Source organism: Sturnira hondurensis, unplaced genomic scaffold, assembly GCF_014824575.4.
Source record: "Sturnira hondurensis isolate 20B ecotype Veracruz unplaced genomic scaffold, ASM1482457v3 Scaffold0011875, whole genome shotgun sequence".
Lineage (NCBI taxonomy): Eukaryota > Metazoa > Chordata > Mammalia > Chiroptera > Phyllostomidae > Sturnira > Sturnira hondurensis.
The window spans coordinates 307,522-326,993 of NW_028084506.1; the positions used below are offsets into that span (position 1 = coordinate 307,522).

At 36.3% G+C, this 19,472-nt stretch overlaps 1 protein-coding gene across 6 annotated transcripts in view; it reads right to left on the reverse strand.

The window, feature by feature from the left end:
* The window catches only part of NEK1 (NIMA related kinase 1), a 111,747-nt gene that overhangs the window by 42,276 nt on the left and 49,999 nt on the right, over nt 1-19,472 (reverse strand). For 5 of the 6 annotated variants that reach the window (XM_037060409.1, XM_037060406.1, XM_037060405.1 and 2 more), the window contains 4 exons: nt 5,072-5,155; nt 4,574-4,657; nt 3,733-3,807; nt 3,052-3,147 (listed from right to left, as the gene is read on the reverse strand). In XM_037060409.1, the coding sequence (XP_036916304.1) occupies nt 3,052-3,147; nt 3,733-3,807; nt 4,574-4,657; nt 5,072-5,155 (339 nt within the window). The remainder of the gene's footprint in view (nt 1-3,051; nt 3,148-3,732; nt 3,808-4,573; nt 4,658-5,071; nt 5,156-19,472) is intronic. The other variant, XM_037060407.1, reaches the window with a different exon arrangement.

Below are 19,472 nucleotides of genomic sequence, written 5' to 3' on the forward strand. Positions count from 1 at the left end.
GGTACTAGCATAAGAACAGGCACATAGACCAATGGAATAGAACAGAGAGCCCAGAAATAAACCCAAGTCTCTACAGTCAATTCATATTCGACAAAGGGGGCAGCAACACAAAATGGAATAAAAATAGCCTCTTCAACAAATGGTGTTGGGAGAACTAGACAGCTACATGCAAAAAAATAAAATTTGAGCACTAACTTATACCATACACCAAAATAAATTCAAGGTGGATAAAAGATTTAAATATAAGCTGTGACACCATTAAAGTCCTAGAGGAGAACATTGACAGGAATATCTCAAATATTTCACACAGCAACATTTTTAGTGATATGTCCCCTAGAGCAAGGGACATAAGGAAAAGAATAAACAAATGGGATCTCATCAAAATAAAAAGCCTCTGCATGGCTAAAGAAAACAGCATTAAAATAAAAAGAGAAACGAATGTATGGGAAAACACATTTGCCAATGATACCTCAGACAAGGGTTTAATCTCCAAAATATACAAAGAACTTACACGACTCCACTCTGAGAAGACAAGCAACCCAATTAAAAAGTGGGTGAAGAACTTGAACAGATACTTCTCCAAGGAGGACATACAGAGGATCCAGAGACACAAGAAAAGATGCTCGATATCACTAGCTTTCAGAGAGATGCAAATGAAAACCACAATGGGATACCACTTTACACCGGTCAAAATGGCCATCATAAACAAAGCGACAAACAAAAAGTGTTGGAGAGGTTGTGGAGAAAAGGGGACCCTAGTTCACTGCTGGTGGGATTGCAAACTGGTACAACCACTATGGAAAACAGTATGGAACTTTCTAAGAAAACTAAGAATGAACCTGCCTTTTGACCCAGCAATTCCACTGCTAGGATTATGTCCTAAGAACCCTGAAACACCAATCCAAAAGAACCTATGCACCCCAATATTCATAGCAGCACAATTTACAATAGCCAAGAGTGGGAAGCAACCTAGGTGCCCACCAGTAAATGAATGGATCCAAAAACTATGGTACATTTACACAATGGAATTGTATGCAGTAGAAAGAAAGGAGCTCCTACCCTTTGCAACATCATGGATGGAACTGGAAAGCATTATGCTGAGTGAAATAAGCCAGGCAGTAAAAGACAAATACCATATGATCTCACCTTTAACAGGAACCTACACAAAACAAACAAGCAAGCAAAATATAACCAAAGACACGGAAATAGGCTGACAGTGACCAGAGGGGAGAGGGGAGGAAATTTCAGAGGAAAAGGGGAAGGGTTTACAGGAACAAGTATAAAGGACACATGGACAAACTAAGGAGGGTGGAAATGGGAGGGAGGTGGGGAGCACTGGGGAGGTGCACTGGGATGGGAGTAAAAGACAGAAAACTGTACTTGAACAACAATTAAAATAAATAAATTAAAAAAACAATAAATTATAGGAATTATTATTATGATGTATACCATGACTACTTGCCAATTATATAGTCTCACACTACATGCCCATAAAATTAACTGAAAATTCACAGAATAGGTAAATTCACAGAACAAGAGAGAAGCAAAAAACACTCAAACAAAAAAACAAAAACCCAGTAATTTCTCCATATATCAGAAATATTCTGTCAGAAAAAGAAACCTATAAATACAGAAATAGAATTTTAAACTGTCAATAAATAATCTTTATAAAAAATATTGCAATATGGCCCTGGCTGGTGTAGCTCAGTGGATTGAGCGCAAGCCTGTGAACCACACAAGTGCAGTTCTATTCCCAGTCAGGGCACATGCCTGGGTTGCAGGCCAGTTCCCAGCCGGGGACACATGAGACGCAACCATACATTGATATTTCTCTCCTCCTCTCCTTCCCTTCCCCTCTAAAGATAAATAAATAAAATCTTTAAAAAATATTGCAATATGAGTTAAAATGATCAAAATTGTGGTGTAAGACATATAAAAGAAACAATTAGTAACTTCAGATATTTAACATGTTCCTGGATAAAGACTATTATAAACACACCAGTTCCTCTTAAGCTAATTTGTATGTTTAAGATAATACTGATCAACATTCTCACAGGATTTAAAAAAAAATTACCTTAAAATATATCTGATAAAGAAAAAGAGAGCAAACAAACCAGCAAAACATAACCAAAGACACTGAAATAGAGAATGGGCTGACTGTGACCAGAGGGGAGAGGGGAGGGAATTTCAGGGGAAAAGGGGGAGGGTTTGCAGAACAAGCATAAAGGACACATGGACAATAACAATGGCGGGGTGGAAACAGGAGGGAGGTGGGAGGGTTAGGAGGGTGGGCTGGGATGGAAGTAAAAGGCAGAAAACTGTACTTGAACAATTAAAATAAAAAAATAAGATTAAAATTTAAAAAATAAAATTAAAATTTAAAAAAAAAAAGAAAAAGAGCAAGCCATGTCCAGGTAGCTAGGTTGGTTAGAACATCATCCTGATATGTCAAGGTTGCGGGTTCCATCCCCAGTCAGGACACATACAGGAATTAACCAATGAGTGCATAAATAAATAGAACAACAAATCAATGTTTTTCTCTTTCCTTCTCCCTGCCTAAAATCAATAATTTAAAAAAAAAGAGAAAAAGAAATGAGGGATGAACTGTATTAGAAATGAAAATATATTCTAAACCCATAATTACTAATACACTATAGTACTGGTAAAACAAAGAATGGAGAAGAAAGCATGATGCATATATAATAGAGGTTCATTCTCTAGCATACATAAAAATTTATTTTAAAGGTACTAAATCAGTGGTAAAAGGAAGATGTAGTCATTATGCGATGCTGGGACTTTGATTAGCTACTTGGCAATAAGTAAATAACTTAGGTTCTCACCTTAAATTGAACCCCCAAATAATTTCCATTTAGATCATACTTAGATATGAAAGAGACAGAGCAATAGAGAAAAGAGCAGGACAAAAGAAGAGAAAGCAAAAACTAATAAGAATTCAAAAAAGGCAAAAATAGAGTTACAAAATTATAATGCTGACATACCACCCAGTAAGAGATAAAAGACCATTAACACAACCAGGATTAAGCATCTTACGTGCTCTTCCCACACTTTCTTTTCTCGCTCATATGCTTCCTTTCTCTTCCGCTCCAACTGTTCTTTCAGAACAGCCGCACGTGCACTTGCTTGGGCCTGAAAATAAAAACAACAAAGTAAGTCACCAGAAAGAAGGGCACAAGGTTTTCTTTACTTTTTCAGATCTATAAGGATACTTATTTATTAGCCAAAAAAGAAGTGCGTGTGTGTGTATGCATGGTGTTGCAGAACAAAAATGTAAGCTCACTCCATACCCCAGATGCTACACCAGGGCTCAACAACAGCAGCTGCTCAATAACGTTGATGGATGAAAATAAATTCGGGTACACACTAACATAAATACAAATGTAAAATTTTTAAACTATAATTATTATTCATGACCTTCACTTGTTTTCATGGAAATGATCATTTATAGCTTTCATTTTTAAGGTTACCATTTTTTTCTTTTTAAGGTTACTTGTGTAATAATTTCATGTATTTACGCCATGATTTAGTCCAATTTCTCTCCATAAATATGATATAAAGTGTGAAATAGTGCTATTTTTCAGAAACTGAAAAGTGAGAGATAAAGGGGAGAGAAAAATTAAGGCAAGAGAATAGGTGACTGAACTACAAAAGGCTTAAGAACATAATTCTCTACTTAGATTTCAATTTTCTAAGAAAACTATTTCTAGTCTATACCTTAAAAACTTCAACTTTTTTACGCCTCATGTCAGCTTCCCCACTTTCATGTCCTTCAGAATTATCAACTTCTCTCTGTAAAATAAGTAGATAAGCAAACCACTTAGGAAAGAACCTCAAATTCAGTGCAAAGCTCTGTGGAAGAGAATATGAATAAAACTGCAATCTGTATAATTTTTTTAACCAGTGTCACCTCACTGAATTCAACAAGGAAAAAAAATAAAACCAAACAAAAATATGTAAAATGATTAATTGTTCAGTGTTATTAATTTTTTCTCACAGCTACATGTGAACTCTTCACAACTATCAGCCCTTAGGGAAAATGAGGAAAAAGACAAAAAGAGAATGATACAAAGTGTACCATTTGCCCTGGCCAGGCGGCTCAGTTGGTTGGAGCATCGTCCTGCGCACCAGAGGGCTGTGGATTCAGTGCCAGGGCAGGGCAGATACCTAGGTTGTGGGTTTGAGCCGTTTGAGGCATGCACGGGAGGCAACCAATCGGTTTCCCTCTTATATCAATATTTCACTCTCTCACTCCCTTCCTCTCTCTCTAGAATCAATAAACTTATCCTAGAGTGAGGATTAAAGAAAAAAAAAAAGAAAATTTACCATTTTACACACCCATGGGTACTACTTATACTTTCCTGTTAGAACTCCTCTAGAACAAATCAATGGTTTTATCAATTTTAAATAAGATTTACTTTATCTTCGTGTATAGTTTTCTGGTCTCTCACCGTCTTAATCAGAGTTTATTTTTTGTTTGTGGCACAACATTTTTAATCTTACTCTATTATAACATCATTCAATTACTTTTTAAAAAATTGATTTTCATTCAACCTGCCTTTTCACCACGAAGTTTGGCTCTAATTTGTTGTCGCTCATTGAAATTCTGCAATCTTATTTGTCTCAGCCTTGCAAGATAAACCTACAAGGAAGAAAAAAATACATTTTAATTTAAAAGTAAAACCACCGTTTTTACTGTTAAATTATTTTTTAATTAAAGAAAAGGGTTAATTGAATACAAGAAATAAAAGTTCTGAAATCTGGTTAATGGACATATAATATTAGCTTTCAAGTTTTTAATTTAGATCAACTTATTTCTGAAAATAAAACCACACTGTAATTACAAATTTTTAATTTTATCAAAGGAAAAGAAACTGAACTCAATACTAAACAGTTATGGGGCAAAATCATGACATGGTATATCAGTCAAAAAAATATTAACAGGTCCCTACGAAATCCTCAAGTTATTGTTAAGCATTTAAACCATGCAGGAAAGGAAGGCAAAAAACTCAAAACTGGCCGTGTGAGAGAGGTAGCGAACATGCGGGAAGCATACCTCTTCCTCTTTGTTTCTTGGCTTCCCTCCTCTTGAAGAGCTGCACCTGCCTCCATACATAGCTGCCAGGTTTTGCAGGATTCCCTGTTCATCATTCAACGTACTAAGTTTAAAGAAGGACTAGAGCTACATCAGCATCTTACCTAGGAACATCCAGGTGCCATTTTATTTCTTTTGGGTAATTCTGATCATTTATTTCTAGTTGATAAACTGATAACAAACCCTGGCATCTTCCTGTAGCAATTTAACCAACATACTCAGTGACAACAGAAGGAAGCAATTAAACCTCACATATAATTATTCAAAACAGAGACCAGCTATGTTTTTATTAGCCTCCTGGGAGGTTAGCTAACCCCCAAATTAAACTTTTCCTCTACAAAGGGCCAATCATTTCTATGTGTTTGTTTATATACTGAACACATAATCATAACATAAAACATTTGATCTTAAACTCTTTGCACTTGGGCATGTCCTTATTACTATACTACAAATGATCACATTCAATCACAAACTGACTCATTTTTAAACACAGTTTATCATAAACATGAAAATTACCTCATTAGAACTATCCTTCAATAAAAGTATTAGACTGTTGAGTTATCTATTTTCTCTTCCTCTGGCACACGACTATGCTTCATGTTCCCCCTAATTAGAAAAACCTTCAGTCCTACTTCCCCATCTAATGCCTTTTTATCAGCTTATTGAAAGTGTACTTTTTATACTCATTGCCTCCATTTTCCTGCTTGCCATTCATCTTTTTAACCCACTATAATCTATTTTCTGCTTGCACTATGATGCTAAAAATTTTTTAAAGATTTTATTTATTTATTCTTAGAGAGATGGGAAGTGAAGGAGAAAGAGAGGGAGAGAAACATCAATGTTCAATTGCCTCTCATGCATCCCCTACTGGGGACCTGGCCCACAATCCAGGCATGGGCCCTGACTGGGAATCGAACTAGTGACCCTTTAGTTCACAAGCTGGCACTTAGTCCACTGAGCCATACCAGCCAGGGTGAAAATTTTCTAAGGCTCTCTTATGACCTGTAGTTCACAATTCAAATGGACCATTTTGAGCAAATTTTCCAACTAACATTTCCATTGGAAATTAGTTTGGACTAAATCTACTTAATTTACCTATGTATTTTTCTCTCATAAAAATCATGTATGTCCACTACAGAAAATTTGTAAAGAATACATATATCATTCATAATTCTACCATCCTGAAAGGCAAAGTTTAAGACTATTACCTTCCAAATTTCCTTCTATACATATGTGTAAAAAAATATATATTTATTTTTACAAAATTGGAATTTTACTGTATCCTAGTTTTTTCATATAATATTAATTGACATCAATATTCTGAGTTTCTTTCCACATTCAATATCCTTAAAACATTATTCATGCCCTGGCTGGTATGGCCCAGTTGTTTGGGCCTCTTCCTGCAAAGTGAAGGGCACATGTCAAGTTGCATGTTCGGTCCCTGGTTGGGGCATGTGCGAGAGGCAACCGAGTAATCCTTCTCTCTTACATCAATGTTTCTCTGCCTCTCTTTCTCCCCTCCTTCCCCTCTCTCTAAAATAAACCGATAAAATCTTTAAAAAACATTATTAACTGACTACATAATATTCTACTAAATGGTGAATTATAATTTACACATTAAAAAATACTCTCTTTGAGTATTTAAAACAATACTCTCTCCTGAGATCTTTCAATCTTCACTATTTTTTACAGGATTTTTTCTTTCCTGGCTCACTGATATCAGTATTTTCTAGAGATTCGTTCTCTGGCCCGCCTTTTCTTCTCATTCCCAGGCTTTAACATATGTTGCCAATCCCCAAATCTGAACCAACCTTATAGTCCTTATCTCTTGAACTTCTTCTGTGTATATATAACTGACATCCGGACAACTCCTCTCTCATGTAGCAAAGCGTCCTCAAATAATGTATAGATATGACTTCATCATTCTTTTTACTACATAACCTTATTCCTATTTCAGTTATTGATCACAACCAGTCACCCAGTCAGAAAGCTGGGAGTTACCTGTCTCTCTCTCTCCCATCTGTTAAGCACAAATGACTACCAAAGTACTAATCCTGCCTCCGACTAGCTCTGTAGTTTATCCCTAGCTTCTGCCTTAGCTCAGGCTCTCTCCTTTCAAGTCCTGGATTTCCAGAAGAGCTTCCTAACTTACCATCATATCTCTGGTCTCACATTCCCCCAGTCTATTCTCTACAAGGAGGCAGGGTAACCTTCCCAATATTCTCTTTCACACTGAGTCCCACATGAATCCTGCAATGGTTCCATTACATTCAGGATATATTCCACATTCTGTTGAATAGTGGATAAACCATCTCCTGTCTCACTGCTCAATCTATAACACCTTCATTCTAGCCATGGCAACTGCCTGCAGTTTGTGGACTAGGCCATGCTCTCCTATCTTCTTAAAACGGCTAACTCACCTTCTGAAAGGCAAATCAAATGTCTCACCCTGGAAAGCCTTGCCCATGTCTCCTTTAGTTAAGTCCCACTTTTTATATACGCCTCCTGCAGTAGCACTCAGCAGTGTGGTAGAGAGGCAGGATGCTCTGATGGTGGGAACATGGCCTCTGACAGGCTGTGAAATCTGTCAGTCCACGTACTGGTCAATGCACCTAAGCACTGCTGACCTTTGGCAAAATTACTTAAACTTGCAGTAAGACTGGCATAACAATACCACCTACTTCATGGGTATCCCAGAACAAAAAGCAAAAAGTGTTACCCTACAGCCCTGGCTGGTGTGGCTCAGTGGATTGAGAGTGGGCCTGTGAGGCAAAGGGTCACTGGTTCAATTCCCAATCAGGGCACATGCCTGGGTTGCAGGCCAGGTCCCTAGTAGGAGACACATGAGAGGCAACCACACATTGATGTTTCTCTCCCACTCTTCTTCCCTTCCCCTCTCTCTAAAAATAAATAAATAAAATATTTTTTAAGTGTTACTCTAGAAGCATGTTCTGCCTTTCTCCTCTTCCAGCCTGAAAAAAGGGCTCCTGCCCACTCAGTTTCTTCCCCTCTTCAAAATCTTGGCAATTACTTGAGCTTTTGGGAAGTAGGTCAGAGATGGGGGATATGAGGGGAAAAAAAAAACAGGCAGCGCAAAGACATGAGGTGAACTCTGGAAAGATGTACTGGTGTATCCACAGAGGTCCAGGAGAGTGGGTGGCACACTGAATATTGCTATTGATTACCTAGATCTTCCTTTCATGGTATTTGAAAATTACAAGTAAAAATAATCTGAGTTACTTTGAAGCAACCTTTTTAACATTTTAGTTTGAAATATTAAAGGTGAAAAGTACAGGGGTGTTGTGTGCATCTTTCATTTAGTCTCTCCCAACTTTATCATCTTGCATAACTATAGCACACTATCAAAACAAGAACCACAGAGATTGATTTCACCAGTTATATATTTGTGCACCTATATCAGTGCAATTTTATCACACACAGAGATAGCTTTGTGTGACCACCATCATAACCAAGATACTTAACTCTACCGTCACTATAACACTGCATAGCCCTATTTACTACTCCCGTCCCTAACACCCATCAACTACTAATCTGTTCTCCATCTCTACATTTCATAAATTTTACACACATGGAATCCTGCAGTATGTATCCTTTTGAGACTGTTTTTACTCAGTATTATTTCCTTGCAGTCCATCCAAAGTGTTGGATGCATTAAATCAATGGTTCATTACATTGTACTGCAAGCTATTATACCATGGTACAAATACAGCATAATTTGTTCATTCATTAATCCACTTTAGCACATCTGGGTAGTTTAAGTTTTGGGCTATTAAGAGTCAAGTTACCAAGAACATTCAAATTTAAGTTTCTAAATGAACATAAATTTTCCATTCTCTGGGACATACGCTCACGAGTGGAATTACATCCTCTTGGTGTGGTAAATTCATTTTTAGTGTCAAAGGGGACTGCCAAACTGTTTTGCAATGTGGCTACATCATTTTACATTTCTACCAACAACATATGGGTGATCCAGGTTCTCCACATCCTTGCCAGCATTTGGTCTTAGCATTATTTGTTACTGTAGCCATTCTGATAGCTGTGCAGTAGTACATTAGTGTGGTAATAATTTGCATTTTCCAAATGGCTAAGATATTGAACATCATCTCATGTGCTTATCTGCCAGCTGTAGATTCTCTTTAATAAAGTGTTTAAAAAATAAAAAAGGTAAAGTGTTGAGAACTCACATTCTGAGTTCTTTGTGTTTTTAATGTGGAGTTTGCGTGGTTCTTTATATATTCTAGGTATAAAGTCCTTTGTTTCTCCCTACCTGCAATTTGTTTTTTCTTCCTCTTAACATGGTCTTTCACAGAGCAAAATTTTGTAATTCTCCCACAGTCCAGCCTATCGAGTTTCCCTTTTATGGATTGTGATTTTGGTGTCATGTCTAAGAACTCTTTCTCTACTCCTAGGTCCTGAAATTTTCTTAGGTCTTTTTATAGAAGTTTTATAATTTTACGTTTTATATTACAGAACATCTGTTTTGAGTTAATTATTTTATAAGGTGTGATGTTTAGACCAAGGTTTGTGTTTTTGCCTACGGAGGAATGTCCAATTTCTTCAGCGCTACTATTGAAAAGGCAATTCCTCCTCCACTGAATTCCTTTTGCTTCTTTGTCAACAATCAGTTAGCATCCTTGTGTGGATCTATTTTTGAGTTATCCATATTGATCCACTGTTGTGTGTGTCTATCCATCCACCAGTACTATACTGCTTTGATTACTGTAGCTATAAATAAGCCTCATCATCAGCAATAGGCAGTATTCCCACCTCAGTCCTCTTCATACTTGTTTTGCCTGCCTTAATGCATTTCTATTTCCAAATAAACTTTAGAATAAATTTGTCTATGTCTATTAAAATGTCTCTGAGATTTATCAGGAATTACATTAAACATACAGATCAATGTAGGAAGACCTGCCATTTTTACTATATTGAGGTCTTCCAATTTATGAAATTGGTATGATTCTCCAAGTACTTATACCTTATTTGATTTCATCAACATTTTGTCTTTCTATAACTGGAAATCACACAAATCCTGTAAGTTTTGTTAGATTTTTTAAATTTTCTTTGGAGTTACCGTAAATGATATTGAGTTGGGTTTTTTTAATACCAGTTTCCACTTGTTCATTGTCAATGTATAAATAGTTGATCTTTGTGTATTGATCTTATATCCTATAACTACGATGAAATCATTAGTTTCAGGAGTGTTTTTGTAAAGTCCTTGGAATTTCCTGTGCAGCTAATCATGTCAACTGGAAATAGTAATTCCTTTACTTCTTCTTTTCAAATTTGTATGCCTTTCGTTTTTTCTTGCCTTATTGCAGTAACAGAACTTCCAGTACTATGTTGATTAGCAGTGATGGAAGCACGAATCTTTTACTTTTTCCCAATTGTAGAGGAAAAGCACCCAGGCTTCTACCTATATGCATGAAGTTAGATACAAGTTTTCTTTGTGGATGTCTTTTATGAGGCTGAGGACATTCCCCTCTATTCTCAGTGTTCTGCCAGTTTTTACCATCCATGTTGAACTCTGTCAAAGGCTGTTTGCATGAATTAATACAATCATATGATTTTCTTCTTTAGCCTGGTATATCACATTGATTTCCTAACATTGAAATAGTCTTGCATTTCCAGACTAAATCCCACTTGCTCATTATTTGATATGACTTACTAAAATTTTGTTGAGGATTGTTACATCTAAGTTTTTCTAAGTTTATACGTGTAAAGTTGTCTGTAATTATCCTTTTAATCACTACACAATCTGTGGTGGTATCCTTTGTTTAATTCCCAATATTGATGATTTGAGTTTTTTTATAAATCTTGATAGAGATATATCAATTTTGCTAATTTTTTTTAAGAAACAATTTTTTGTTATAATAAATTTCTCAATAGCTTTCCTGATTTCGATTTAAATGAATTCTACATATGATTTCCTTCATTCTGACTGCTTTGGGTCTATTTTTCTTTTCTTTTTTTAGCATCTTAAGGTAGGAACTTAGATATTGATTTGAGACTTTTCTTCTTTCCTAATATAAACATTTAGTGCTATAAATTTCCCTCACAGCAGTACTTTATTTGCATGTCACAAATTTTGATAGGTAATGTATCTATTTTCATTGTGTTCTATGTATTTTTAAGTTTCCCTTTAAATTTCCTCTGTGATGTTGTATTATTTAGAAGTGTATTTTTAACTTTTCAAATGTTTATAAATTTTTGTCATCTTTCTATTATAGATTTCTAGTTTAAATCCATTATGTTCAAACAGGAAGGTTTTATATTAATATTGTATAATTTTGATTCTTCTGAATCTGTTCAGGTTTCTTTTATGACCCAGCATATGGTCCACCTTAAATAAGGTTCCACTGGCAACTGGAAAAAAAAAGGATATTCTGGTATTGTGAGGTAGAATGTTCCACAAGTGTTAATTAGATCTTGGTGGCTTGTGGTGGTGTTTAGCATTCTATATCTTTGCTGATTTTTATCTAGCAGTTCTGGTGATTGCTGAGAGTGGAGTATTCAAGTCCCCAGAGATACTGGAGATTTGTTTATTTCTCCTTTAGCTCTATTTGTTTCTCCTTTAAGTATTTTGAAACTTGGATGTTTGGTGATACCCATTTAGGATTGCTATAACTTCTTATTGGACTGATTCTATTTTTACGTGATATCTGTCTTTATCTCTTTGCCCTTAGTACTTTTTAATTTTATTTGCTATGTTTACAAGAAATTCTTTTTTGTTTATTTTGTTTGAGAATGTCTTCCCTTCCCCTTCATTCCTGAAGGACAGTTTCATCAGATATGGGATTCAGAACAGTTCTTTCAGTATTTGAAGAGGCTATGCCACTTCCTCCTGGACTCCATGGCTTCAGATAAAAAATCTGTTGTCTTTCCAACTGGTACTCACAGGTAATGTTAAGATCTTTTCTTTGTCTTTTACTTTCAGGTATTTAATAATATTTCTTCGTAAAAATTTAAGTGTATCCTATTTGGGGATTTGCTTAGATTCTTGAGTCTAATAGATATGTATCTTTCACCAAATGTGGAACATTTTCAGCTGTTATCTCTTCAAGTACTTTTTTTCAGTCCAACCCTCTCTCTCATTTTGGGCCCTGATGAAGCATGTATTAAATCTTTTGTTACTATCCAACAGATCTATAAGACTCTCATAGAGTCATAGAGGCTTTTCTAGTTTTCTTTACTCTGGTGTTCACAGAGTAAATTCAAGTCATCTGTCCTGTACAGTGATTCTATCTGCTGTCATCACCACTATTAACACTATCAGTGAATTTTAAATTTTGGTGATTATATTTTCCAGTTATATAATTTCCATCTAGTTCTTTTTTATAAGTTCTACTTCACTGAAATTTTCCCATTCATTCAAGAGAATTTTTAATTGCTTGTTGAAGCAGCTTTAAAATCTTTGCCAAATAATTCCAGTATCTGCTTCTTCTGGTCCTAGTAATGTCAGCTCAGTGTCCTTCCTCATTCAAGTTGTAGTTTTCCTGGTTCTTGGCATGCCAAGTTTTTTTTCTTATATCCTAGATATTTCAGTTATTATGTTAAAAGACTCAATCCTATTTATATCTTCTATTTTAGCAGGCAGTAACCTTGTTTAGGTTACTGTTTAGGTAACCTAAACCTAAACCTACTGTTTAGGTTTCAGTAACCTTGTTTAGGTTACTGAAAGCCTACTGTTGTGGGCTTTCATTCCAATGAACTCCTGTAACAATATTCTGGTCTGCTTCATTGCTCTGGTGTTTATGGAAGTCTCTGGCATCTTGGGAATATGGGAGTTGCTTCCCTGGGCCATCTGCTATTACGGGAAGATCTTCGGAGGGTGAGAGGTAGATACAAGCCACTGGGCCTGGTCTCCTATGTCACTAGGTGGAGAGCATGGAAAAATAGCTTTGTGATGACTACGGTTGTGGGGTACATGGAGTCATCCGCTAGTGCCCTGGATGTTGAGTGGGATAGAGATGGTCAAGGGCTTTGCTGCCAATGATGGGTCAACTGCCCTGTGAGTCACCTGCCCATGTTCTGCTTGCAGAATGGGGTTGGGTCAGCCTAAGGCTTCACTGCTGCCGACAACTTAAAATTACTCAAAAGAATCCTGCTGTAGCAGGTATTGGGATTCTTCTTTTCCAATATTTTGGTGAGTGAGAGGCTTTTCTAGTTTTCTTTTTTTCTCTGTGTTTATGGTGGATCTGGGTTGCAGGCATGTCCAACCTCTGTCCAGAATATACGGGAAATAAAACTGCACTTACTCCTCAAATCCTGAAGTCCCTAGACAGTTCCTCTTCTTTCCAGCAATGATAATGATCCTATTGTCATTGTGTGTTATACCTAACTGTATTTAGAGAGGAGGAACAGGGAAAAGTGAGTCTATGCCTTATTGTTCTTGAACTGTGCAGAAGCTACTTTTTACTGGCTAGGGTTTTTGCAGTGCAATGTATTCTACGATATGACTAGTACATGAAAGTTCAGCAGAGTTCAAATGGCATTGTTGTAAAAGCTAAAGAGAACGTTATAGGTTGCATTCTGTTCCCCCCAAATTCGTATATTACAATCCTGACTACTGGTACTGCAGAGTTGGACCTTATTAGATAGAATCTTCATCAAGTTAAAATACGATCATTAGGGTAGGCCCTGATCTAATGATTAGTACACTTACTGAAAGGAGATATTTGGAGATAGACTTACATATAGGAAGAACAGCATGTGAAATCAAGGCAGAGATTGGAGGTGATAATTCTGAATATCAAGGAATGCTAAAGATTGCCTGATAACCACCAGAAGATAGGGAAGAAGCACGGGATAGATTCTTCCTCATGGCCCTCAGAAGAAACCAATCCTGTCAACATGTTCTCAGAGCTCTACCCTCCAGAACTGTGATAATAAATTTTTGTTTTAGCCACTTAGATTGTGGTATTTTGTTATAGTAGCTCTAACAGACTAATAACGTAAATAATGCATACAAATTGCTTAACATAATGTCTGACATAGCAAGCTTCCCAAAACAGTAGCTATTATTTGTTTGTCTATCTCCTTTATTCCTTATCTTAAATTCTCTTTCTGACACAAAACCTAATATATTATAGACAATAAATGTTTGTGTAATACTAAATAAATGCATGAAAGAATAAAATATTTAAAGTAACTGCACATTTAAAGGCATTTTTCTGTTAGTATGATACAGAATGATTTAAGATGAGTTAAGAATGTAACATTTCTCAAGGGAAATAATACTTCATTGCATTTTATAAAACTCATAAGTTTTTCTGTTAAGCTATTCAACAGAGAAAAATAGATTACCAAGAAAAATCCTTGTACATGTGTACTAGAAACCACGTACAAGAGTGTTCAAAGCAGAACTAGAACCAACCTACTGTCGGGAGAGTTAGTAATTGCGACATATTCACCAATGGAATATTATGCTGCTATATACTCAACTACATGAAAGTCTTAGAAAAAATAATGTTGAATGAAAAAAAGCAAGTGCTAATCTATATATAGTACATTTTTATAATGCTCAAAATAAGCAAAACAAAAATGTATTATTTATGCACACATACGTAAGTGGGAAAAAGTATTTTAAAAAGTTCATAGGAATGATCTATCCAAAATTTAGGATAATGGTCACCACTGGGAGAGGACAAAGGAACAGGTTAGGACAGGGACTGGCAAACAAGGGCTCAAAGGACAAATCCAGTGTGCCTCCCACTTATGTATGGGCCATAAGCTGAGAATAGGTTCTCACATTTTTAAATGGTGGAAAAAAATGAAAAGAAGAAAATTTCATGACCTCGTGAAAATCACATGAAATTCCAATTTCACTGTCTATAATTAAACTTTTATTAGACTTCCTCCATGTTCATTCACACAGTATTTATGGTTACTTTTGTGTTACGGTGAAGAATTAGTACATATGACAGAAACTTAATGGCTCAGAAAGCCTAAATTACTTACTTTCTGGCCCTTCACTGTAAAACATTTGCTGGTCCCTAGATTAGGGAACAATATACTGACTGAAATGTATTATTAGTCTTTCTAGCAAATATTCTTTTCTAGCAAATATTATACTTTAGAAAAATAAAAAAACATTTTAAAAACTGAAAAAATAATCTTTCCAAAATAAACAATTTAGTGTTAAGAATTTATATTCAGATGCTGGAGATTAGGAGTCAGCACACTACAATCCTCAGGTCAGATCTGGCACGCCACCTGGTGGTGTAAAGACAGGGTCACTACCGCACAGCCACACCCACCTGTCCAGGTTTTCACTGTTGTGGCAGAGTTGAATAGTTATGTTAGGACACCAAGTGAGCCTCAAAGTCTATAATATTTACTATCTGCCCATTTACAGAAAAGGCTTGTCTATCCCTGCTCTACAAAATTATCGTGTCTACAAGCTGTACCGAAATTAAAGGAAATACTAATAGAGGATTTTAAAAGGAACAAACAGTATAGTAAAATAGTTGAAAGCACAACCTTGCGAGTCAGACAGCTTAGCTTGTACCTGCCTCTGGAAGTATTATGGGTCTTGAGTTAAGTACTAATGACTCTGAGCCAGTTTTAAACCTGCAACTTTGGAATAACAACCCCATCCCAGAGAATTATTGTCAGGTTTAGATTCACAGTAACTTCAGTAAATTTTCATCAATACTGTTCACAGACAAAAATAAACACACCACTTGGCTTGAAGTCGTTCTTGTTACAGTTTCCCTAAACTGTATTTTTTAAAATTTCAGTCACCCAAACATTAAAAATTTTGAATTCCTACACAAGCATATGAAATTATTATTTTTTAATATTTTATTTATTTATCTTTAGAGGGGAAGGGAATGAGAGAGGGAGAGAAATATCAATGTATGGTTGCCTCTGCCAAGGACACACAATGTATCATGTGTCCCCTGCCAGGAACTGGCCTGCAACCCAGGCATGTGCCCTGACTGGGAATCGAACCGCGATCCTCTCGTTCGCAGGCCCGTGCTCAATCCACTGAGCTACACCAGCCAGGGCTGCATATGAAATTATTTTAAAATCCACATTTAAATCCATAGTTTCTTTACATTACAATTGAACCTAACAATTATTTGAGTTTTCAATGCTTATTCATAGGTCAGGGCCTGTGATTTCATTTGCCATACAATGTTATGATTTATTAGGATTTCCCAAAGCAGTAAATAAAAGGTACTAATCAAATAATTTAACTACAACAGTTTTCCAGTTCCAGAGGATTAATCTTTAAGATCCAGAACTTAGTCTTAATTGTTTAGTTTGTTTATAGGTGTGATTTTTAAAAGCACTAAAAAACATAAATTAGGTCTAAGACCTACATCTGTCCCAACCTCTGTAAGACGGCTTCTCTTCGTCAGGAAGAGGAGACATTGCGAGTGGATATAAGGATAAATCACAATGTACATGTACATACATTTTTAAACTGTACAAACAAATAATGAGTATTAATATATATCAATGGAAAGACACTAAGTGCTGCCTTAAATTACTGATGCTGACATATTTTTCTTAAAGAGTGAGGGTACTTATCTTAACTATTCCTCACTGTAGTGTGCTATCGGTACCATTATTGTACAAAGATCTCAGCAGTTACAATGCTGAATTGAGAAGCAAAAGTTGTCGCAGCCCCAAACATGCAATAATGGACAGTATAAAACTAGTCCTCACACACCACTCCATCCGTACTTAACACCAGTGTCTAGTCACATTCCCGACACCAACATCTCGGCTGGATCCATCTCTCCCTGATTGTTGGGTGGAGTAAATACATGACAATACAATGCACATCTAATGCAGACTGACTGACTAAGGAAAATGCTAATCTTGCCAAAGATGAAGGATTTCGTGAAGATGATGACAGTGATATTGGAAAACTGCTCAGATAACATGCAAAATCATTCTGTCAAATATGACAGAATTCAGTAACCTAAGTGAATAAAAGAAACCACAAAGAATTATGACATTGGCTTTTGAAAATATTCTGTGTATTAAAATTAAGAAAAGACCTTTGGAAAACTGACAAAATCTCAGCCACTGTTGCAAAAAATGACTCTCTTTTGTAATATAGTTATAAAAGTAAAACCTAACAAGAAGTGAATGATATATCATCTTTACCAATTTATTTTTCACATTTTAGTATCTATGAAATGGGTACATCTAATTATTAATTTAATGACATCTTATAAACTGTTATAATCTTATGAACTATTGGCCAGGGAGGAGTGACAATACAAATGTTGCTCCCTGAGTAACATACAATCTTTTTATTAGTTTTTTCTTTCTTGGTATCATAACCAGAAAACCTCTTGAAGTTTCAATTTTAAAAAGTCATGTAAGCCCTTTAACAGCAGAGTTTTCTCTTGCTGGGTGTAGAAGTAACAGTCAGGAGTTTGAAACATGGGAGGGGTTGGATGCAGGAAAAGGGATATTTGATGCAGAGGTTCCAATCGACCTGTCCAGTAGTTCTCTTAAGGAGCAAAAGGAAAAGAGGCAGTATTTGAAGACATATTGAGAATTGAGAATATCCCAGAACGAAGATAAGTACTCAGATTGAAAACATCCAGTCAGAATCTGAGTTAAGTTAATGAAAAATCAATTAAGAAACATTCAAGTGAAATTTTAGAATATCAGAATAGCAAAAGAGTCCTAAAAGCTAAGAGACAGTGGGGACTAGGGGAGGGGGGTGGAAATCCCTCAAAAAGCAACAGGAACCAGAACACAATCACATGTCTCATTAGCAACAATGAAAGGAAGATGATAAGGCAGTATCTTCAGAGTGGAATGGAAAAGAATTCCAAACTTAGATTTCATTATCCAGCGACACTGTCATTCACGACTTTCAACTGCAGCCACAATCAGATCTCCCACCCTCCCCGAACGACTAGAAGTCTGGACCAAATAAAGGAAGCAATCGTTTATCAAACACTGGACAACAGGACAACGATCCTTGAGAGAAGGTAACAAGCAAGCTAAGCCCAATGACTAACTCTCCCCTGGCAGAGCTTCCAGGCTGCAGCACAGGTCCCCACACAGCTCAGCAGTTTCCCTGAGTTAAGGAAACAGCAGCCAGAGCTTGGGAAGTTGATCACTAACATTTGCAGGATGGAGAAGCAAAGAACAGAAGGGAGTACTGGAAATGTGTTCAGGGTGTCCCCTGGGTCTCCTGCTGAGTGGCAGTTAGCATAATGTCAGTAATACCTCAAAAGGCTCACTTAGGGCTGGAGGTACCTTGTTCTTCCAGCAGCCAGGGTGGAAAGACCTCCAAATTACAGGGCACTGAGTACTCAAGGGAACCGCCTCAGCAGTGGGCCCAAGTAGTTCTAGACTGATGGCTGTTCTGAACCTGTCTAGCACAGCTTAGAAGCTACCCTTGAAAGACTTAAACTATTTCCAGGTGACTTAAATGCATACCAGGATAAACCAATATATTTAAATTAAAAAAAAAAAGATCAAATACACAAATGCCTGGCATCCAATCACAAATTACCAGATAAATAAAGAAGCAGGAAAAGATGACCCCATTCGAGTAGAAAAACCAATCAACAAACACAGATTTAGAAATCATAAAGATAACAGAGTTAGTGGATAAGGTCATTAAAATAGCTATCATAATTATATTCCATATGTTCAAGAAAGTAAAGCATATTCTTTTTTTAAAAAAGATTTATTTATTTTTAGAGAGAGGAGAAGGGAGAGAGAAGGAGAGGAAGAGAAACAACAATGTGTAGTTTCTTCTCATGCATCCCCACCTGGGGACCTGGTCCACAACCCAGGCATGTGCCCTGACTGGGAATCGAACCTGTGATCCTCTGGTTTGCAGGGCAGCACTCAATCCCTTGCCACACCAGCCAGGGCAAGAAAAGCATAAGTATTCCGAAGAGAGACATGAAAAGTATAGAAATTAACTAAATAAACTAACTTTTAATACATAAAAAATTCAATGTCTGAGATAAAAATATATAATATCTGGATGGGATTAACAGCAGATTACACAGAGTAGAAGAAATATCAATGCACTACAGATATAGTGATAGGAGCTACCCAAAATGAAACAGAAAAAAAAAGTGAAAACAAATGAACAGATCAGTCAGCTGTTGAGAGAACATTACATGATCTAATATATAGGTACTGAGCATCCTCAGGAGGAAAAGAGAGAAGAACAGAAATAAACATTTGAAGAAATAATGGATGAAAAATTTTCAAATTTGATAAAAATGATAAACCCACAGATCCAAGAAGCTCAATAAGCCCCAACAAAATAAACATGAAGAGTACACTAAGCTACAGCATAATCGAATCACTTCCAGTGATGGAGAGAGAATGTTAAAAG